Source organism: Poecilia reticulata, chromosome 1 (genome assembly GCF_904066995.2).
Source record: "Poecilia reticulata chromosome 1, P_reticulata-male-v2, whole genome shotgun sequence".
NCBI lineage: Eukaryota > Metazoa > Chordata > Actinopteri > Cyprinodontiformes > Poeciliidae > Poecilia > Poecilia reticulata.
In genome coordinates, this window is record NC_088830.1 from 31,375,910 (window position 1) to 31,399,955 (window position 24,046).

Below are 24,046 nucleotides of genomic sequence, written 5' to 3' on the forward strand. Positions count from 1 at the left end.
CCTACAGTTAAGATGCAAACATCCTGGTTCTACATTACGTCATCGTCACGTGAGCGTCTCCGTCCATTCAGATCTCTGAGTAAAAGGTGAACCAGCTGGAAGGTACAATATTATCCATGCAAATGATGTGACTCGACGCGTCTCCGCTCTGTTCTGCACACGTCAGCATTTCATCACCGATCGGCTGTGATGAAAGATCCAGAACCCATTCATTAAAACAGAACCAGTTCGCAACACACTGAATAAAACAAACATCCATGTCCACTCATATAGAATCTAATCACAGTCTGATTAATATCCAAAGCAATGGATCGATCAGCCGCCTACAGTCAAGTTGAGGTGTAAACTTCGCAACAATCACTGTTTTCTGTTGACTGTCCGGTGCGCTCGGTTTGATTGGGGATCGAAGTTGCAATATTTGTTATGTTTTCAGCTGCTGCGGTTCACTTTCACACTGTGCCCTCCCCGCCTGTGGAGGCGCTGCACCAAGACCTGCTCAAGGAAACAACACAAAAAGAAGACACTGAGCGCATCTTCATCCTTCACAAAATGTAAATAAAGATGGAGTATAGTCCGAGTCTGGCGATTGTAGGATTTCTCTTTTGTCCTTGGTACAGGACCAGAAGTCATTTCTCTCTCTAGCGCTAGACTAGCGCGATTGTTTTGGTTGTATTTACCCAGAATGCCCTGCGTTTCAGGCCGCCTCCTGCTTTTGGAGCGGTCTGGTCCGCTTGGCGTTCTCTTATGCGTTTGAACCGCACCAGAGTTCACTTCAACCGATCTGAGAACGAGGTTTGTAGGAAGACCAGAGTCCACTTGCACATTCACACCTCCATAAATGAACCGGAATGTACAATGATTAAACTATATAGCCTCATTTAAGGGCTTTATCTAGGCCACAGATAGATCTTAGCTGGGGCAGGCAGGGGCGTCACAAGGCTTTAAGGACAAGGGGGGCTTAGCCCTCAGGAGAAGCAGGTCAGAGAAGAAGACAAAGAAGTAAATCTCCACTTGTTATAGTGTATAAGCTCATTTTAGCATTGCAGCACAGCTAGCTCCAACAGGAAGTGACAAAGCACAGTTTAAAAAAAAAAAAGTAAAACTCACTGTGCAAAAATATTTTTCTCATCTAGTGTTTTAAAATGATTGTGGGGGCTAGGAGTGTTAAACTATTTCTGACAGTCCTGGACCTATTATGCCCTCGACCTGATTTTGGAGGAACATAAGACGATGGATGGATGGTTTCTAATCATCATTTGTTTATTATGCAAAAGCATATTTAAATAATTTGTTCCACCTGGTTCCTTAAAATGAAAGCTCTTGTAAGGATTGTTATAAAAATATTATTGTTCAATATATTGTTATTTTTTCTTGGTAAATGTTGCTATTGACTTCATCACAATTTACCAAAAAGTGATTAATTTTCTGAAATATAACTCCTTTTGAGTCAGTTTTAGTTGTTCTTACTTTTTAACCCATTGGAAAAATAGCTTTGACACTGACTGAGGTTTATTTATAACCCTTTGCACAAAATTAATGATTCAAGAAAGTAGCTTTCCCCACTCATATTTCAATTTATGCAAAATGTTGTGGAAACAGCAAAACATAGTGCTCTAAAAAATAATCTTGTCAAAGGGACATAGACTGTTCTATTTAGTTTAAAAACACATAAAGAGGGTGGGGAATGGACAAAATAACAAAATAAATTAATCCCAAAATGCACAACCTGGCAAAACTTTAGGCTTTTGCATCAACACAACCAAAGTTATGCAAAAATAAAAAAATAACAGAAGGAACGATTGGGGGGCAGGGGGGCCAGCAGGGTTAGGGTCGCCCCTGGACCCAGAAAGTTTAGGGTCACACCTGGACCTTTGTTAAACTCGGTCAGTAATCAAGCCGACACATCCGTTTCAGCTGTCATTAATGCAATAATGGAGTCAAAATAATTCACCACTTTCCCTGATAATTATCTTTCTTTAATCAGCTTATTAATTTTTAACGTATTTTAAGATTAAATATGTTTGTTTTTCTTGCAGAATGGACTTTCATCCATTTATAGCAGCTTTATTGTTTCTAACCCTAATTTCCTGGAGTTGCACCTGATGCCCTCGCCCCTCCCTCCTCTTCCTCCTGCCGTCGTCGCATCCTCCTCCTCCTCTTCCTCTCCGGGCTCCAGCAGTCTGTCAGGACGCCGAACCCGTCCTGTCTTGCAGTTTCTGCAGATTTTTAGTTGTTTTTTTCCGTTTTCCAGACGGACTTGTGCGGCTCACAAGGTGAATCCGGACATTGTGACTTTTCCAGCGGCCGCCATGCAGCTGCCACCGATGATCTAACGACGCCGCAAAGTGCCACCGGATCCGGATCCAAGTCCAGCAGCACCAGCAGAGTCCTCTTCCAGGAGAAACCAGCACATGACCGTCTCAAAGGTGAGTTCGCCTGGGTTGTTATTTTTATTGGTGTCATTTAAAGTTGCAGGTGTTTCTGTGGAGGGATTATTTCTGGAGCTTTGCAGAGTCTGAGCTGCAGAGCTGCCATGCGGCTGCGGGAATAACAGGCTTTAACATCAGGATGAGCGTTTTTAACCTTCACTGTTGCACGATGGATGAACGCGGTCAGTCATACTGCTGCATCATCGAAAAAATAAAGTAAATGTATTATCCAAGGGTTTATTTTCTGTAAATTTACATGTATTTTTTATTTTTATTTTTTGCTTGAAGCTAATGAAAAATGTATCTGAAAATTAGAGTTGAATAATTTTCAGAGCAGAAATGTTTTGCACAGTTTCCGCGATGTGATTAAGCCGATTAATGTAAAGTTAAGTGGAAGAAAAAAGTTGGGGTAAATATTGTGAAAGTGACACCCTTTCACATATCAACAGGTAACTGTACCTGTGTGACTTCATCAGATCCAGTCATCAGTTTTAAGGATATTAACAAAACATACACACATGAGCTGCATTTCCACAATAAATGAGCGAAAATTTGTCTATATTTTGCTAATCGAAAAAATCCCACAATTTTGCAGTTGCTGTTTTTCCAGTAAATAAGGAACTCAATTAAAATCACACGTGAAAAAGTTTGTTTACATGATAAGTCATTAAAAAACAGCAGCAGTGTCGCGATCCTCCTCCTACTTCCTGTTGTCTTCTTTGTGGTTTCCACCAGGAGTAACATCCGTGTGTGTGTGTGTGTGTGTGTGTGTGTGTGTGTGTGTGTGGAAGGAGTGTTTATCCATTGCAATTCTGCAAAGTAAAACAATTTTAGAAACGGTCAAAACAAAAACTACCTCAACCTACTGTCAAAACTTTATATATATATATATATATATATATATATATTTAAAGAGTTTTTATTTTAATTACCGTTTTTACATTCAGCAAATGTATATTCAAAATGTCAAATTGTGCAATAAAAACGCAGCGCATTCAGTTCGGTTCATAGATTTTTCAGTTGGTCTGATGTAAATCTCTCTAATCTGCTGAGAACCTGAATATTTGGGTTTTAATTTGATATAAATTCGTTTCTACTGAAAATGATAAACACTTGGATTTTTTGTTCCTTCTCTGCATAACAAATTTCCACAAAAAAATGATCAAACTGGCAACTTTCTCACATCAGGTTCAACGTCGGCAGTTTTTCAGTTGCAAATGAAATGTTTTTGTTTTATTGTTACATGTTTTTAAAGAAGGTTAATTATTAAGTGTCTGACAGTTTTGGAAGTTGAATTGTTTTAAACCAAAGTCTCCAGAGCTTCTTCAGTTGCGCTGACAGCTTTGGCTCTCCTCAACGTTGATTTTTTTTTTTAAATTTAGTTTGTTTTTTTACTCTTGATTTTTCTCATCTTTAAGCAGACGTAGTATTTTCTCATATTTGGCTGCACAGATTAGGCTGAAAGTTTGCAAAAAGAGGCAAAAAAAACTTCAGAAAGTTGTTGGCTTGAAAATGGAAAGACATGCAGTCATGTGGATCTACTGCACTCACTAAAACGCAGATTAACTGGTTAGTTTTGACATTTTTTAATATATCTTGCAGCTTAAACAGTCAAAAATATCAACATGTTGGCCAGGGGGAATGAAAGTCTGCATCATCAGCGTCTCTGCTCATGAAAAGTTGCATTTCCTGGGTTACAGTATGTGGCTGAACTTTGACCCCCCACTGGGTCGCTGTATGCTTCCCATCCATTGTTTCACTCTGCTGTCTGAATGTAAACAAACTGGAGACAATGGACAAACCAGTGGACAGATCTGTGCTTAATGAGCCGAGTGTAACGGTGCACGGCCACAATTTAAAGACGTTTTGCTGGTTTTCTGCTCTCCTTTGGCAATTCACCATGAGGAAATGTACAAACCGAGATATTTTCAGGGTTAACTCTTTGTAATTTACATATTTAACAAAATACTTCTGCAGTATTTTATATTTACCTGCAGCATATTTCTAGTTGGGGTGAAACTAGCTCCTGTGGTAACAATATGATGGTTTCCTATGGCGGCGTTTTAGAGCCAACGTAGATGGAAAGGAGGGATTTTTTTCTCAAATTAAAAACATTGTGGGATTAATCTCAGAAATCTTCTAGAAAAATATGGAAGTTTCTGAGCTTTAAAAGTTGAAAACTTGCAGGAAAAAAACTCAAATGTTTGAGATTAATCTAAGAATTTCAAAGTTTTCCAGCAAATTTTTCACTTTTGGAGCTCAGAAATGTCCTTGTTCAAAACGATGTTCTTTCATTTATTTATTTTTTAAGGAAATTTTCACCTTCAGGAGCTCAACTGGAGCTCAGATGTTCTCCATCCAGCCTGACAGGCAAGAAAATGTCTTGAGATTAATCTCAATGGGGGTTTTTTCTACCAAATTTCCCACTTTTCAAGCTCAAATGTCCATTTTTTTCAGACTAATCCAAATTTCTAAGTTTTTTTTTTTTCTTATTTAAATATTTTTGAAAGATTAATCTAAAGTTTTAAGGGGTTTTTTTTTTTTTCTAGAAAATTTTTAATTTTTCAATCTCAAATATATTTTGTCTTTTCTATCTGCACTGGTCCTAACAGTGCAGAGTCGTAGTTTACACTGTCGATGCATTTTAAGGTAAATTTGGTGTGAACTACTGAAATAGGTAGTTAAAAAAGATTTTAGAGGGAGTTTCAATTATCCACGCATCTTTAGTTGCTCCCCCTTAGAATCCCGGCTTTACAACTTATTTGAATCTCTTGCTCGGGTTTTGAGTTTTTGAGAAGTTTTATTAGTTGCAAAAATTTGCATAAGTGAGGAAACTTTAGAAGACATTAGCATAGAAATTAAGAAATAGATACTGCCTGCAGGTTTTATGTCAGGAGATGAAACGCGGTCGGTTTCTGCTCAGTTGTGGTCGAATGCAAATTTTCACGCCGGCCAGAAGAAAGACAAACTTCAGTGCATTTCATTGTGTTTATGATGAACCAACAAGTTTGAAACGTGATGAGCTCAGATGATCTCCATCCAGTCTGACAAGCAGGAAGGGACACAAAGCCGGCAGCAGTAATTAACGTCAACTTTTTAATTTTTAGCGTTACTTCATGTTTTAATGTTGTTTCCTCAACAAAAACAAACTTGAAGTGTTGATTTGATTCTTCCATGCATGTTTGAGAAATTCTTTAATCTCCATGGCAACCATTCAGCTGTGAAAAACGCTGTGTTGGACGTAGCTCCGCCTTCAAGGCGCAGCTCCTCCCCAACCAGCTCCTTCAGACTAGCCAGCAGCAACTAGCAAACACCTGGTGGAACTGCTGAGCTAAATGAGGTAAAAACGTAATGAAAGGGTTAATAGAGGAGTGATGATGCGATGACTTCCTGAAGGTGGAGTTTCAGAAAGAGCAGAAGGTTTTAAAGAGACAGAGGCCCAATTTCAAGGCATTAAATCAGGAAGTAAATTTTCTTTGAAATATTTAATCAGCTTGTTTTAAACAGAAGGTAATTTAATTACTTAATTGTGCTATAAAATGTCTCTATGTGCCTGGAAAACATAGTTTATACCACCCTTTGAGACTTTCATTCGTAATTTCTTCTACGTATCGATTTGGTGAGATGCATGCCACACTTTCCAGATCATCTATGAAACAGAATTTGAATCCTATGCAACATTTTTCCATCAGTTTACAATAATTAATTCCTTTTGTTTATTATGTAGACTCCTGGCTAAGTTTTCCTGGTTTTACTGCGTTTAAACACAGGAACTTGCAGGCGGTGTAAATAGTTTTGCGTGGCGCTGAAGTCCTCAGGGGTGTTTTATCCTCCTGCCTTTTATTATCCAACCTGAGCAGCTCTGAGTAACTCGAATCATTATGTAGTTCAGGAGGTGTCGGGCCAACACTTTCTGTCCAAGTTGGCGCAACACCAGAACTCCTGACTGTCTGCCAAACACTAACGGCCTGGCTGCTTATCTCCGCTGCTCTGAATAACCCGAATATTAAACTGTTTTCCAGGAAGTCTTATGGTGAAAGAAAGATGAGTTTTTGTAGAATTTCTAATAAAATCTTGTTGCACTTCTACGTTACGCCGTGAAACGCCAACATGCGCCTCTGGCACGCCATCACACACATTCCTCAGATTCCCAGTCTCTGTCCAATCGGTGATCTGGGCGGTTTGCTGTGTTCAGGATCGTTTCTTCAGAATGTCGGCGCAAATGTTTTCTCTTTTGACGTGAAAAGGAAGTTTTTGTGTTATCTTGACATCTGTCTGTCACTCAGATTATTTATTCACCTGACGGCTCCTATAATGGCTACAGGAATGCTGCAGAGCGGACATTCAGCTGCGGCGTTGAGACGCTGAAACGTGTCTGTCAGCCTGATGTGACGTGAAATCATCGATCGGCCGGCGATCAGTTGGTCAAATGCACAAAAATCTGATTATGGATTACAGAATTAAAAAATTGTCATATTTTGTTATTTAGCCTGAAGAACAGTGTTGGGGATGGTCATATTTTCACCATTTCATTCATGCGTTAAGCTAAATATTTAATTCACAAACTAAATATTTGGCAAGAAAGCAAGACATTTATTTTGGAGTTAAATGTTTTGTTTAGTTGCTGGTTCTGGTTCTTGGCCAATATTAGCAACCAAATATTTAGTTGGTAAATATTCCAACCAACATGTTGCTAACGCGCGTTTAACAACTAACTAAATACTTAGCAACCAAACTAAATGGGTAGTTCGGCTGCTAAGTACTGTGCTAAGTACTTAGCACCAGTGCTAAGTACTTAGCACCAGTACTTAGCACTGTACTTAGCAGCCAGTGCTAAGTACTTAGCACCGGTGCTAAGTACTTAGCACCAGTGCTAACACATTGGGCTAACCAGCATTGCTAACACATGCTGGTTAGCAATAATATTTGATATACTTAGCAACCAAACTAAATGGGTAGTTCGGCTGCTACGTACTGTGCTAAGTACTTAGCACTGGTGCTAAGTATTTAGCACTTAGCACCAGTGCTAACACATTCCATTAGCGAGCATTGCTAACACATGCTGGTTAGCAATAATATTTGATATACTTGGCAACTAAGCTTAACAAAACATTTAGCCCCAAGGTAAATACTTTAGACTACTTTTTACTTCTTGTACTTTTCTACTTTCATTTCAGTAAAACAGTTAAACTTTTACCTTTATTTCAGTATTTTTTCATACAAGTATTTCTACTCGAGTAGAGTGTGAGTTCTCTTCTATTCACATTGTTTTTAACGTCTCAGCTGTTTTATTGTCTTGCCGTCTTTTAAAGTGATTTGGATCAATAAATCTTCAGGGAAACGTCTCAGATTACATAAAGCAATAAAGATAATCGGTTTATGTAATCAGGATGAGGTCAGATTGCGTTCAAATAAAAGAAATGTAGATTTTTTTATTACCTGAGCCTCAGATTTATTTTCCCTCACATTAAAGCGTCTGTTTTGCAGCAGGGCTCTGATTATGAGGTCATCCGTGTTGCGCAGCAATCGACGGGGAAATGATCATTTAATTGCGTTCAGATCCACGCCGCGCCTGGCTGCACCACAAAACCCCGGCGGGGATCGGTTCAGCGAACAAACCGACCCGCCGCCGGAGGTCAGGTCAAACCGGACGCAGCAGCGGCTGGACGGCATCCTGGGGAAACCCCTCGGTTTGCAACGTCGGGACTATTCCCACAATTAACCCGGATTTTAAATGGGACCATATTCCAATTATGATGTTTACACAACAGAGCGCATCGACTTCATGCCTGAACAGTTCAGAAAGCGACTTTGAGTCAAACTGCTGGGTTAGGCAGACAAAAGCTGGAGGAGGCCATGAGGTTGGACGTGTTTCACAGCAAAGTCAAATGAATCTTTATTGACTGCGAGTTTTTCCTTACAGCATTCGCCTGTTTGGATTGTAGTGCAGATTTAATTAGAAACTGCCTGCAGCTGCATGAGGTAATGTCATGTTTCTGCTTTGCCTTTGTTTCCCAGACTCTGATCCTGCAGGTGTTGATCTTCCACAAGACGCAGCGATGAGTGTTACTGGAGTAACGATTTCATAAGGTTTACTTTCGGAGTAATGTACATTTTACTCGAGTAATGGTACTATGAACTATTGATGCTCTTTTGTGTGAAATTTCTGGATACTCAGGTAACTTCAGTGAAGAAAGAACAATCGTAAGTTAACCAAAAATGTGCCACAGAAAAACCTTCACACCTTTTACACCAACTTTATTAATACTGAGTTTGAAATTAATCTCAGAATTTTTCAAGAAAAACAGGAACATTTCTCAGCTAGAAAAGTCAAAAATAACAAAAAATGTTTTAGATTAATTTCAGAAATTTTCTAGAAAAAACAGGAACATTTCTGAAACTGACAAAAATTAAGAAGAAACTCAGAAGATTTTCAGACTCAGAAATCTTGACGGTGGCATTTCTGAGTCGTAAAATCTACGTTTGAAACTTTCAGTCAAGTTTATTTTTGCAGCTCAGTTCAGTGTTTGGATGCATCTGGACTTTTCTCCAGGTCAGAAGCTGTTTGCAGTTTCATCTTGTCAAATTGGTAATTTTATTTTTAATGCGACTAAAGACCAGTTGTTGTTTTTACCAATATGCTGATGGATGTAAACGATGGTTTCTTTAATATCCTGACATTGGATGAAAATCCTAAAATGCTGTTGCATAACAGCCGGATTTGCATGCGACCTTTGACCCTGGTTGTTGTCCTGAAAACAGATTTTCCTCAAACGGCTCCATGCCTCTGCAGGTATCGTCGTCTGGATTAACGACCTTTTAACACCGAGACTCGCCGGAGTTTCACGGCCAGCTTTCGGTTTTCGGCGCCGCCCCGCAGCGGGTCGGTCCGGTGCGTTTCTGACGCGACATCTGTCCGACCGTCTGAGGATAATCCGCGCCCACGTGGGCTTAGATGGAGGGATTACTTTAAAAATGGAACTGAGCAGAGAGCCGGTGTCCTCTGGTGGATCAAACGTCTTTACATCTGATTTGATCAGATTTTAAATCTTTCTGCATTTTGTGTTTTTTTTTTTATTTCAATCTGTTTGTAGTTTTTCTTCCTTTTTTGTCCAGCGTCTGTTAATTCACAGTTTAACATAAAATGCATCAACAACTGAATGTTGTAGCTGCAGGAATAAATATAAAAATGGAGGTTATAGCCCTGATGAGGTACTGGCATTGCTTAGGGAAACGGTTCTTGACTAGCCGCCAAAAATGTCTTAATTTAGGAAAATTGCTCCATTTACACCCTATAATTCTCTAAGCCAACAAATGTAAACTTTTGTTTTCTTGCACCATAAACTTTACATGAGTGAGATGCAAATTGGTGTGTAAAAGGTCAAATCTTTTGGTTTTTATACTGAAAGTATTTGTGACGGTAAGAAAATCACAGCTTGGTGAAAAAAGATGAATATTTCAAATTCTCTGTCAGCAAAAACCAATAAAAAAAATAACTTAAATGACTGATTCCTACAAAATATTTAAAGATTCCTGCTGAGGTGGCGACAGCTGTGTACATGTCGTTTGTGTCTTAATTATGCAGCAGAGTCTGATCCATTATTAATGAGTGTTGGTGGTCAACCTGCTCCGCTGTGGTTTTAACTTATTGATTGTTTACCTGCTGCGATGAAAAACCCAAACGTTGGACCGGTCCTGCTGGACTTTGGTGGGTTTTTTTAATTTACTGCAGAAATTCTGAAACTGACCAGAAAAGCTTCACATGTTTTGTGTTCCTGTTAACAACGGACCGACCCAGAGGGCTGGGTTAAAATCAGAAGTTTATTCTGGTAACACTGCGACTGCAGCTACAAAAAGCTTCACTTGAAAACTTTAATTAAACTCTGCTGTCTAACTTCTCTAATTTATGGCCTCATAAAATGACATCATGTCTAATGAAAGATGCTGGAAGCTACATGAGCAAACGAGAGCCAAAAAAGATTAAATAATGTAAAAAGTTTCATATTTCTTGATTCAGAAAGGAAAACGTTTACATTTATCCATTGCTAGAGGTGGATAGAGTAACCAAAAAATTACTAAAGTAAAAAGCAGCCGTCCAAGAAATTACTCAAAAAAAAAAAAAGTATCTGGTAAAAAATCTACAATAACTGATCAAAACAATAATCACTTCATATTTAAAAATGGCATCACCAGACGGACCAAAATATAAAGTTATGTGGAAATTCTTGCTGTTTTAAGAACAGCAATGAAAATATTTCGTATTTAGAACAAAATCTTGTATCTTATTGAAAACGTTTGTCTTATTTGAAGTCGATTAGGAGATTTGCAGTTGAAACTCGACCAAATTACTTGGTAGGATTTAGTGTTTTTAGGAGAATAACGGGCTGTTTTGATGAGATGTTAAAGGTTCATGTTGTTTATTTTGCTTCGTTGGATCTGATTGTGTTTCTGCGAAGGCCTGAAATGAACCAATGTGTGTTGGTCTCTGCATGTTGATGCGGTTAAATACTGGGAGCGATCTGACGGCTGTGAGCTGTTTATATAAAAGCTAAGCTAATCCCCTCCAGCTCCTCACCTTGACTACAGTCACTACTTATGACCCGCTGATATCGTTTTAGGCCAGCGGGAGAAACTCTCTGGATAATTACTAATTCATCAGGTTTTCTGTCATTTATTATGCATATGTTGGAGCCGGTTATTTCTGCAGCAAAAACGGCTGAGCTAAATTTAGACCCACAGACCTAATTCCTTCCTGCAGCTGCATCTATTTTACCTTTTTCTTCTCCTGGTTCTTTGATGCTGGATATTTTTATCGTCTTCTGCAGAGCCGTCGCTGTCAGGGGAGCAGCTTTATGCAGACGTGATTAACTCGAGATTACAGAAACCCAGCCGTTGTTCTCGTCTCTCTGGAGCAAAGAAGTGACACGATCTGGAAAATCTTAGCTTTTCTGCTGAGCTTGGTTTATTCTGCTCACCACATAAGAAACGATTAATTGAGAACAAAATAATGTATGTTGGCCAATCTGGGTCAGATTTACACACATCTAACCCCAAGCCTAGCTAAATAGTCTGAAGCTAAATAGTTAGCTTTCTTGCTATTTTAGTTTGGAGCTAAGTAGTTAGCTTCCTCCTGAAATATCTTGCTTCAAACTAAATATTTAGTCTGCACTTAAATACTGTCAAAATATTTAGTTGAGAGCCAGTTTGTAAACTAAATATTTAACTTTCTAACTAGATAAGTAGCTAGATAGTTGAAACTTATTAAGCATTTTTTCCATTTTAGTTTGGAGCTAAGTAGTTAGCTTCCTCATGAAATAAATTGCTTCAAACTATTTAGTATTCAAACTAAATATTTAGTCTGCCAAATATTTACTATTTAGTCTGGGAAAACTATTTAAAATAGACATATATATATAAAACACGCAAATTATTGCTGTTCTATTGTTCACTAACTTTACAGACGGAAGCTCAGAATAAATGAGTTTATTCTAATTTTTTTGTTTTATCCATTTCCACCCTAGATCTTGTTTACATAGATCCTGTTTCTGCATTCATAAACGGTGACTTTAATGGTAACTTTCGACCTAACAGCAGCAGAAACTCTGACCGTCCATCCATCCGTCCATCCGTCTGCTTCCTCCTGAAGCCAAAACGTTTTGCCAGCAGCAGCAGCAGCAGAGTTCCTAAGCAGCGGTGGGTTGGTTGGAAACACATTTCTACACGTCGTCATCACAAAAATGTTTTCAGGTTTAGACTTCTGCAGAAAAAAATGTCGAAATTTCTGGTTTGTGTGAGCGGAAGACTCTTGACTCATGCACAGATTTTGCTTTTGGTTTCGGCTGTTGCATTTTGAGAAAAGGTGACGATGGCTTGGTTTTTGTTTTGGTTTGTTTGGTTTGTCAGGACATTTGAGATTATAAAATGGAGAAAATCTAAACGTTCATATCGAGTAGAACATTTTGGGGATGAATGGGAGATTTTACAAACTGGATGAGCAGGCAGAGAAATGAAAGGAAAGGTGATGATGGGTTTTTGTCTCATGTTTTTTTTTTAAGTTAAATTTATTTGTACAGAATTTCAGGAACAAATCATTTCAAAGTGTTTCACACCATATACAAAAAAAATCCTAACCAATTATGAAACAAGCAAACATTTTACATTTTATCCAGAACCATCATGAAAACACACCAAACGCATTGATCCATTTATGTTTTAAAATCAATTCTGACCAGGTGGGTTTTTAGTCTAGATTTAAAGGAACTCAGTGTTTCGGCTGCTTTGCAGTTTTCAGGAAGTTTGTTCCAGATTTGTGGTGCATAGAAGCTGAAAGCTGCTTCTCCATGTTTGGTTCTGGATCCAGAACCAGAAGATGTGATTGGTCTGGAACGTTGCTATGACAACAGCAAATCTTTAACGTATTCTGGTCCTAAGACATTCAGTGATTTATAAACTAAGAGCATTTTAAAGTCTTATCCTCTGAGCTGCAGGGAGCCGGAGGAAGGATTGTAGAGCTGGGCGGCGTGATGTAGAGCTGGGCGGCGTGATGTAGAGCTGGGCGATGTGATGTAGAGCTAGGCGATGTAGAGCTGGTCGATGTTCTCCACCTTCCTGGTTTTAGTCAGAACGCCAGCAGCAGCGTTTGGATCGTGTCTTTTTGTTGTTTCTTTACAACACAGACCTGTGAAGGCAGTAGCTGTGTTTCCATTGGCCAGATAATTGTGGAATTTGACATTTTGAAAAATAAGTGCTTAATGGAGACATGCCGATTAAAAAGAAAAAAACTCATTTTTCAGCAAAAGGTTCTGGCGCTGGTATGAGGTTCTTCAGTCGTATGAAATTGGTTTATTTCGCAAATCTCCAGTGGACACTTTCTTTCTCATTTCACGAGTCACACGATCGACAGCCGGATGTTGCTACTCGTAAAGATGACAGGAAGTAGCTGGAGGATGTTAGTTTGATTAATTCTTTAATCAAAGACAAACCAGTTCTGAGTCATTTGAATGCACTGAATCCATTACTGTCCTGTAAAAACAGGTTCGTTTCCCCAAAACACTGCAGACGTAGCCGCTACCAAGAAGGCGGAGCTTGTTGCTCCAAGGCCTGAGTAAAACGTCAGCTGACCATGTTTGAGCGCTGAATTAACGGTTTACATCTGTGTGAGCAGACTTATTCACGTATGACTTTGTTTCTTATTTAATGAAAACACCGGATTTGTGAGATTTTCTGCTTTTCTTTGAATCCTGACAGATTTCCACACATTTGTAAAGGAAGCTCAGTTAGTGTTGGAATATTCAAAGATAAACCCTGGATGAGACGTTGAACCTCTCATCCTGGAAATGCTCTTCAGGTGACGGAAGACCGACTTTGTAAGTGTCTTCATGTGGCTGTGAAGGTTCAGGTCAGAGGTCATCACTACTCCCAGATTTCTGGCCTGATCTTTAGTTTCCATCTGAAATAACTGAAGCTGTCATGGTCTAATGCAGTTCCTTTGAGAGCTGCCGTTTTAACATTTCATTGTTTTCTTGTACAGTAACGATAAACGAATAATTTTGGACACATTGCAGCTTGTTGATCTGCTCAGATGCAGATCTGTGTGTTTTGGTGAAATGCTGCTTTCCTTTCCGTTTGGCCTGAAACCGTGTTTCGGCTTTAAGGGCGTGGAGTCGATTTCTGGCTCTGGTCTGCGTCTCGTTTGGACTTTTTAAAGTCTCCTCTGGTGTTCGGGTTTATTGGCTGACACAGTTGATGTAATCAGGTGGGTGAAGGTGTGATGATGATGATGATGAAGAACAGGACCGCGTTCCAAAGGAAATGAATCAAACGTGAAGGAACGAAGTGTGCTGCACGGACACGCAGACATGTGAGTCATGTTGAATGTAAGCTGAGGGTGAGATCAACACTTAAGCATTTGTCTTAATACCGTGAAATATTTTGACCATTAAATGATCAGGTGCTCTGCTACCGTCATGTCTACGGATTTGCATCTCGACTCGCTCCAGTGGACGGTGGAGGAGCAGAAAGTTGACCGGAGTTCGTCCGTCTGCTTCCTCCTAAAACCTAAACGTATTTCCCAAGCAGCGGCGTTCCCATCCAGCTGGTTTGTGTGTCGGAAACAGATTTTTACACGCGATAACTGACCTGTTTTCACGCGACTGGAGCAAAACGCTCTCAGTGTGTTGAGTCATTTTGTTTCTGGTTTCTGATGTTGTAATTCATGAAGAAGTGATGATCTCTTAGTTTTTCGTGTGCAGGCTTGCTCAATGCGACTGAACATATTTCATCAAAATACTTTTGTTGTTGTGTCTTTTTTCTTTTTTTGGTTTGTGTTGCAACTGATCTCAGATTTCCTCTTTTGTTTCAGAGGAAATTTGTTCTGTTTTGTTCAGATTTAGAGGAAATTTGGCTAAATTTGTCCAGTTAAAAAGGAAAAAAGGATCATGAAAGTACAACCTTCTGACCTCAACCATAGATTTAATGAAACTTTGTACATTTTTTTTACTTTTAACTTTTCCTAACACCTACTTGCTCAATTAGTTTCTTGAGGGGGAAATAATCCTCTAAATGTGTCCCACTTTCCTGTTTTTTAAAAAAAATTTTTTACTATTTTTAATGAAGAGATGAAAACATTTGGACTAATTACAACCATCAGACACATTTTCTCACGTTAAAAACCCTGAAACTGATACTTGATGTGTAACTAGAAGTATTTTTATACTAGATGCTCTGAAAACGTAACTTTTTAACCTTTTCTGTTTTTAAAGCGAATAATTTCAGAAAGTTTGCCTCTTTGACTTCTTTCCTTGTTTTTAATCACACTCCACATGTTCACTTTGAGAAAATGCAAATAACTAGTATAACGGGCTGCACAGTGGCGCAGTTGGTAGAGCTGTTGCCTTGCAGCAAGAAGGTTCTGGGTTCGATTCCCAGCCCCGGTCTTTCTGCATGGAGTCTCCATGTTCTCCCTGTGCATGGTGGGTTTTCTCCGGGTACTCCGGTTTCCTCCCACAGTCCAAAAACATGACTGTCAGGTTTATTGGCCTCTCCAAATTGTCCCTAGGTGTGAGTGTGTGTGTGGATGGTTGTGTGTCTCTGTGTTGCCCTGCGACAGACTGGCGACCTGTCCAGGTGACCCCGCCTCTCGCCCGGAACATTAGCTGGAGATCGGCACCAGCAACCCTCCCGACCCCACTGAGGGACAAGGGTGTAAAGAAAATGGATGGATATTTATTATAACCATATGAAAATATTACATCTGTTTTGCCTGGAGGGGAAATGAAAGAAATGAGCCTTGATCCCCTCCAGGCGGGACTCGCACCTCGGTTTGGGAACTGTTAACATTATGACATAATGTCCACAAAACATTCCCAGCACTGATCAGAACGTGTGAATGGTTTAATAACCTGAAGTGGTTGTTTATGTAAGCCGTCAGAATAAATCGCATGTTTTCCATGTCCTCTGATCAGGTTTGCTCTGTTGTTTGCTTCTGGACAGGTGCGGCTCCTGATTTGCACAGTGGTGCAATAAAACCACAACGCAGGTAAAACCATGCAAATGTATGTTGAGCAGAAAAAAACTCGCTGCACTGCAAACTCTCAGTAACGTCAAGTTAGAAAAACTCTCAGCACCTCGTAAAATTCCCGTTTTTCATGGAGCTTCCTGCGTAAACTGCAGCTGCTTCACCTGCTGACTGCTGCACCTGCTCACATAAACGTACATTTGAACTGCGGAGCGTTGTTTGTGCTGTCGGACCGCAGGGCGCGTGCAGAACAAAAGGAGAAGCAGAGCTGAAACCCGACGGCCTCGAGGGGAAACCAGGTGCTGCCCAGTCAAAACACGGCCAAGACTGAAGGACGCCGTGAAAATCTCCATCCTGCTTTCACCCAGAGAAGAGAGCCGAGTCTCCAGGGTCAAACCATTTTATTCGCAATATCGTCTTATTTTAAATCATTTTGTGGATGAAACTCGCAGAAAGTCTGCATTAAGTAAATAATGTTCTAAGTACAAAGACATGTAAAGATTTCCTAAAGTATTATGTTCCTAGCAATAAATTAGTAAATCCACCTGGTCAATGTCAATTTTAAGTTGCAAATACTTTTAAAGAGCCTCAGTGAAAACATGTTTATATGTTCTTAACTCTAGTGCAGAAAACTGATTAAAAATCAACTGATTGTGTAAAGACTGCATGAAAACGGCCCTTTATTTACCCTGTGAAAATGAATCAAATAGTCCAAACAGAATTTATTTATTTGCCCCTTTTTCTGGAAAGTTTCTGTTTGTCTTGGAAGGGATGGAAACTTCATGTTTGACCTGTTTTGCCTTTGCATTTTGCTCCAAGTTTGTTGTATCCTAAAGGAAAATGATGAAAATTTAAGATGTCTCACTAACAAGATATTTACATGGAAAACCTTTACAAAAAGCCTGATATAGTAGCAGAATTCAAGATGCCACATTGACCAACGGGTACATTAATAAACGCACATAAATACACATCCCCCCCGGAGGGTTCGGTACGTTTAAGTGCCATTTATAAAAATATAACAAACCGTAGAAGAAAAAAGTGTATTAAAGTTGCTTAATATCCTCTTCTGCTCTTATTATAACTAATAAAGCACTAATGGTTGAACTATAAACGACCAAAAAGCAAGAAGGAGCGAAAAGCACCGCCATGACGCACAACAACAACAAAATGAGCAGTGGTGATTTGTGTGCTTATTTTATTTATTCACCTGTTAAATTAATTTAAATTGGTACCAATAAGTCTCTCCTTAAGGATGAATAGTTAATAAATCATGTCTAAATCATAAGTGTTTACTATGCGTTAATTAAGGCCGCCAAATGAGCCAAATCTGTATTTTAATTTGAAGTTTATACTAAACATTTCATTTGTAAGCACAATAATAATTTGTCTTAGCATTTAGTCTCATTATCACTCTTAATTAATGCATAGTAAGCAGTTATTTATGACTTATAAAGTGCTTATAGATGAATTAACATCTACAAACTGTTTAGTAGCCACCTAAAAGAGGAGCCTTGTTGTTGCCTTTTTAATTGAACAGAATCTGTCATTCTGTCCTGTTCGTCGTAGAATGAAGTTGTCATTCACAGAAAAGAACTGTTCAAAGGAATCAAATCATTTGTGAATGTCTCATCAATAGCTGGAAGCCTTAGGGACTCCTGACCCGTTTTCATTGGTCATGGTACCCAGAACGGTTCTGGTTCTGGAACAAAAGAGCCATAAATTCCTATCTGCTCAGATAAAATGTTTATTTATTTGAACCTTTGACTGAACGCCTCTGTTTCCTGGTTGAAAGCTCGGCGTGTTTATTGGATGTTGTGATTTTGAAAATGATCCAAACTGATAGTGGAGGCCACCTTCTGTCTTATCTCAGAGATGCTTTATGGCAGATGGACTTTGATTGTTTTTATGTGAAATTTGTCATTATTTCCAGCTCGCATGCTCTTGTTTTCTTCCGTTTTTGCAGCGTGTGTGTATTTCTGTGAAGCTCCTGATGCAACTCGGCCTCAGTTTGCTGTGCTGACGGCAGCTGGGTGGGAATGATGCGGCGGCGTTGCTATGCCGCATGTTGTTTGCAAACACTGAGGCATAAATGTGGAATGGAAGCTGAGTTGGCACCGCAGTGCATGTACTGGATCAGAACCTGTCAGAACATGGCCGGGTTATAGACTAATCGGTTTGGCATTTATTGCATTCCAAGAGGACAGAAATGTTGAATATAATGAGACTGAACTGGAAAAAAATGAAATTTTCTTCATTTTGTTCATCAATGCAACTACAAACATAAATTGTTCTGGTTCTATTGGAGCTTCTAGATCAATCCAATCACTGGGTTACCATCCTGCAGCTTTTAGATGGAGTAAATATGACCTATTATTCAGTCTTGAACAGGTTGTAATAGATCTATGGGTTATAAAAATCATGCTCATTACAGTTTTTGCATGAAATATTCTTTAGAAAATGAGATTTCAGTCTCTTCAGTTCTGTCCTAGTTGAGCTGTTTTAGGACGTCTTGTCACTTTAAATCCACATAAGCTGCCGCTGGCCACTCAACATTCACACGCAGCATGAAAATGGCTGCAAACAGATGTGCATTTATACGACTGTACACCTTTGAAAAGCAGACTTGGAGCCTCCTGCATAACCAACAAGAATGCAGAAAATGGTTCCTGGATGGTGAGTCAACAACAAAACACTTGTCTTTTCCAGCAGCCATTGTACAGCGCATACAGACGTAAAACCAGCCGCCCAAACATCCTGGAATGCCGCTTGAGTTGCTAGGCAACTGGCTTGGCTGGGGTTGCTAGGTTACGGTGCAGCGTGACTCAACAATCAGGATGTTTTTGAATCAACTCATTTTCCAGACACCAAAAAACATGAACTTATTGGTTTGTTTTGTTTTACAGCATCTTGCCTTTATGCAGAAGCAGTTCGGACCCAAATGGAAACATAAAAATGTGTAAAATGTGAATTTTGCATAATGGGTCTGCTTTAAATGAATAGTTGGTTCCCGGGCCACTGCAGAGCTGAATGATGCATCCGGAGGACTTGGCCGCTTCTGTTGGGTCAAAAAGTTATCGGTCTTCATTAGGCCCGTCACAATCACAAATCTTCCTGGACGATAATTTCAGATAAACGGTAATATTGTTGTTTCTGAGACCATTTTCATGTAACATAATGGTAATGACATAATAATGCTAGTATGTCCTTCAAGACCAATAAGCTTAATATTGTAATGAACATTTAACCCTGGAGCCGGAAGACATTTTAATCATTTAAAATCAACAAAAAATAAAATAAAGTGAATTATGAAGTCTGTAAATTAAATTATCCTTCAAAACAAAGACTGGTTGAAACCAAAACATCCAGTTTTTGCTTGAAAGAGAGAAGAGAAACGATAAATCATGCAAAAGGGAGTTATTGATCTCATTTTGACTTATCATTTTTATTTATTGCTTATTGTCCTAAACTTTATTGATATTTAGTGTTAGCTGCTTCTCCACTTTGTTTCACAACCTGAAACATTTATTCTGTGCCAAAGTCCCGGTACCAAATAAAGTCCAAATATAAAACCATCTTTTCTCCGACAGTTCAAACCTTTTACTTTATGATAAAATGCAGAAATATTTCATCAAAACTAAAGCAGCTGTGGTGTTTGACAGACTTGCTTCTTATTTTCACATTCCCAGCTGCAGCCGTCGCGCCAAAGCGGACGGACCCGTTATGTAACGGTTAGCTTTAGCGGCTAACCGGATCGATACGAGTGGAAGAGCTGGATGTTGACATGTTGGCCTAACGAGGGGATCAATGATCGCCGCGGCACAAACGTGACCTCCTGCACGCCAGCAGAGGCCCAGATCGGCTTCAGCTTAATTGTTTTGGAAAACTGTACTTTTAGTTTTTACTACGCTGTACTTTTTACTTTCGAGTATTTTTTTAATGAAGTCTTTCTACTCTAAAGTAAAATTTCTTGATAGTTTTTTACCCACCGAATGAAACATGTTTTAACCAAAGATTCAGCAGACACACACCTGCAGTGTCTGTTAAAGTTTCATAAGTTTTTTTTATTGAAAGAAACTGTTATTTTTGTTACTTGTATGAATTATTGTCCTTTTCATCCTTAAAGTACCAAACATTTCCACTTAAATTCATATTTTGGTCCATCTAATGATGCAGAAGTCTAAGGAGTTTTTTTTTCAGCCTTTCAGTCGTCATTATTTGTAAGCTGTGTTTGTTGCTGCAAGGCGACAGTATGAGGATTTGTTTACAGGTTTATCTTGCAGATGGAAACGTGATCTGGGAGACGTGTCACCAAACGAGTCCCTGACAGAAGTTTACAGATGTTCCCTCAGGACATGAGAAACCAAACGGGCTGAAACTGAACACAGATGTTCAGGTTTACAGTTTATATCCGAGCTGATCTGTCTGGAAATGCTGCGGGAGATTTCTCAGATGGAAGAACATTTCTGCAAACCTTTTCTGTAGTTAACCTCTTACTGCAGCCTCTCTGAAGCCTGGATTCAGACTGAACAAGTCGATCCGGACTGAAACAAAGAGTTGAAAAGGTGGAATAAGCATGTTGCGGCGTGAAGTCACACATGCAAGGTTCCCGCCCTGATTTCTCAGCTGGAGGGCAAAAGCCGCTAGCCGCTACCGACTGCTAATAGGAAAAGGGACAGAGCGATTTGCTGCTAATGGTCAACTCTGTGACAAGTAGGTGACAAGATCAGGAAACGGTATTGGTTTTTTAAAAAAATGGTGAGGGTAGTGGGTCAGTTATGCTAGCTTGACTTTGACACCCTTAGCATGTAGATGTGCTGCAGAATTCATTTTACATTTTTTTTTAAGTCGACCTCTCTGACAGCGACTCTGACAGACCATCAGTAGAGCAGGAGTTCAAATTCACTAATCGACCACCTGCTGTGTTCAGACGATCATCTGCCATAAACATCAAGCCTGAAAACAGAAAACTGTAACCGACTGAATGTTCTGCTGTTTGTGTGGGAAATGCTAGTGGAGCTGCTGTCAGTCAGTTGCTATGGCAACAGGTCTCTATTGCTTAGCTGACACAGAGAGCGAGAAAAAATAAATACATTTTGTTAGCTACTCCAGTAAGCTTAAAATGAACTGCAATAATAACACTTGTACGGTGTAAGCTAATTATAAACGATGCTAATGCTAGCGGGTGTGTTATGTTGGTGTGGGGGGGCCAAAAATGAAAATCGGCTAAGGGCCTCAAAGAAGCTTTGGCCGGCCCTGCGATGAATCGCTTCAGCCTAGATGCAACTAAATGTGGAAAAGATAAAGGGGTTTGAATATTTTAGCAAAACAAAAGTTTTAATTATTTTTTTTTAACCTTTTTAACATCTGAACACAGAAGAGATGAAACGTCTCAGTTTTTACTCGCAAATATTTCACACAAAGGAATGTTTGATTTTTACGCAACAAGAGTAAAGAGGGAGTGTCTGCCTCTTTCCTTTTTCTTTTCTCTCCTCTTTTTTTCTCAATTGCTCCCTCTCCCTTCCCTCTCTCTCTCTCCCTCTCTCTCTTTCTGCTGCCTCTCTCTCTTCCTCCCTCTCTGTTCCCTCCCTCTCTTCCCTCTCTCTCTCCTCCCTCTCTCTCTCTCTCTCTCTGATTAGGTAAATGGTTGAGTTAACTGCGGCGGAGTGACTGAGTGTGATTACCTGCTGCTCCTCTCAGTCGCCTCCCTCTCTGGGAGTGTACATATCCTGCTCACTCCCTTTGCTTGTTCACACATGCACTCTGCCTCCCGCTGCACACACACACACCCACACACACACTGACCTTCTCCCCTGGTTTTAACCCGGACTAACGGGGGAGTTTGAACTGGAGAGTCTGAGTTTTTGGCAGCAGCGTCGATCCGTTAGTCGAGCCTCTGCCAGCCGTTTTGTTTTCTTTTTGGTTTTGCTGTTTGGACAACCGGAGTGAGTTTTTCTGACCTCGGGACGCGCCGCTGCTCCTCCGGACGCTGACGACTCGCTCAGCAGGGTGAGTGCTGCAGGACATTCATTTTTCACACTTCAGACCTTTTTAGTCTGAGTGTCATCTCAAGTTTTTACTCATTTTCCCTCAGGATTCAAACTTTAGAGCATGTCTGAGATGAGCTGAAGGCTTCGTTTTCTTTTTTTATTCAACTTCTGTTTTCTGTTTTTTATGATTAAGTATTGTTAATATGAAGAGCAGAGCAAATGACCTCACGATCAAACGACTTGATCAAGTCAGCGGGTGCAAAAACACATGTTGGTATAGTTTCTACTGCAAATGTCTTGGTAGTTTGAAATGAAATCAGACTGAATTACAAGTAACTTTTCAGCAAGATATAGGAACTTGTTTAAGTCATTAATTCCTTAATACTGATAAAAAAGTGACAGATTATTTTACTTATAACATGAGAAAATTGGCAGATGTTAAATAATCTGCCAATTGATCTAGTACTTTTCATCAACTTTAAGGAATTATTGGCTTAAAACAAGCTCATATGTTGCTGAAAAAGTTTGTAAGTTAATTTTAACTGTACTAAGATATTTGCACTAGAAGCTAGACTAAAATTACTTGCTGTAATTTTGTGTTTTTGCAGTGTTCAAAATGCAGGCGGTGGTTTGGACAAGATGTGCACCGATTTATCAGCCAGCCGATTTATCAGCCAGCCGATTTATCAGCCAGCCGATTTATCAGCCAGCCGATTTATCAGCCAGCCGATTTCCTTAAGAGATTGTTGATTGGCCGATTCTTGCATGTGAAGCCGATCTTATCCACCTGAGCAAAGGTCTAAAAATCAACCACTGTCTTTTTCTGCTCTGCCTGTTTGAGAGGTTTGACTGATGGACCGGCCCATCAGTTCATGTTTGACCCAACTGTTAACAGCTCAGCAGCTTCCTTGCTATGTTTAGCAATAAAAAAAGTTATCGACCAAAATTGACTTTTTAAAGATTTGTGATCAGCAATCGGCCAGAAAACTGTAATCGGTGCATCCCTAGTTTGAACGGCTGTCATTTGTCGTGATCAAGAATTGGCTAATTTCTCCAACTCACCTCCATCTCTTGTCGGGTGTCTGAGTTTTTTATTTTTTCACGTCTTGTCGACTTGCGGTAAAGCAGCTTCGGTGGAATCACTTTCATAAACATCAGTGATGAGATTCAGCAGCTAATGGCCTGAAAGCTTGTGCAGAGACGGCTAATGGAGGAGTAAACTCGTGATCTGCACTTTAGACCTTTAAGATCTGTTTTTACCTTCAGTCCAACTGAATAAAACATGTTTAGAATCGCTGAAATCTGATAAATGTTCCATTTTTCAGCTTTAAAATAAAGAGAAACATGCAGCTTCTGCAGGAAGATGGTGTAGACTTTTTCTTCTGAGATATTATTTGTGGAAAATGATGAAAACCTGCTTTTGTTGAAGGTGTTTTTTAATATTTGGTTCTTTATCTTTTTGGCGACAGTTTGCGGATGATTTCTGATTCCTCGTTCTCCTTCGTTAATTAATTTGATTTATATTTTTAATCTCAACCACAACGCATCTGATTCCTGAAGATTCCTGCTTTCTGATTTACAATAATGTATTTTAATTTAGCTCTGATTTCAATGTCACAGAAAGTCCAGCTGTCACTGACGTTTTCATATGTAGGGCTGCCCCTCCTCCACACGTTGCTGAGCACTGCAGGTCAGCTAAACTAAAAGATTATGATTGCAAGTGGCTGACTGCAGGCTGTACCGGAGCAGACGGCTCAACTAAGTCATCTTTAGACTCCCAGAACGACAGATGTTTTGTTCTGTCAGAGATGGAAAAGCGTTTTGTTCTGCTAATATTTAAGAAAGTTAAGAAATGTGACCAAATAGGCCCAGAGATTTAAATATTTTTTTACATTACGGATAAATAAAGTGATATTGTGAAAGTAATGACAAAGGAGCAATGTTACCAGAAGAAAGATATAAAAATACAAGAAAGTTGATATCTGACACGTCTTATTTTGACTTTGATACTTTATTCTTGTGATATTACAACTAATTCCATGTATAATCACGACTTCTTGTTGTCTGGTATTATGACTTCATCTTGTAGAATTACGACTTTATTCTTTTAT

General features: G+C 39.4%; 1 protein-coding gene across 2 annotated transcripts in view; it reads left to right on the forward strand.

Annotated features, from left to right (window-relative positions):
- The first annotated feature begins 1,934 nt into the window (after window positions 1-1,934).
- coro2aa (coronin 2Aa) overlaps window positions 1,935-24,046 on the forward strand; it is a 41,086-nt gene continuing 18,974 nt past the window's right edge. Inside the window, exon 1 of one of the 2 annotated variants that reach the window (XM_008422982.3) lies at window positions 1,935-2,426. In XM_008422982.3, the coding sequence (XP_008421204.1) occupies window positions 2,412-2,426 (15 nt within the window). In that variant the 5' untranslated portion in view covers window positions 1,935-2,411. Of the gene's footprint in view, window positions 2,427-21,647; window positions 21,955-24,046 lie in introns of those variants that run through there. The other variant, XM_008422989.3, reaches the window with a different exon arrangement.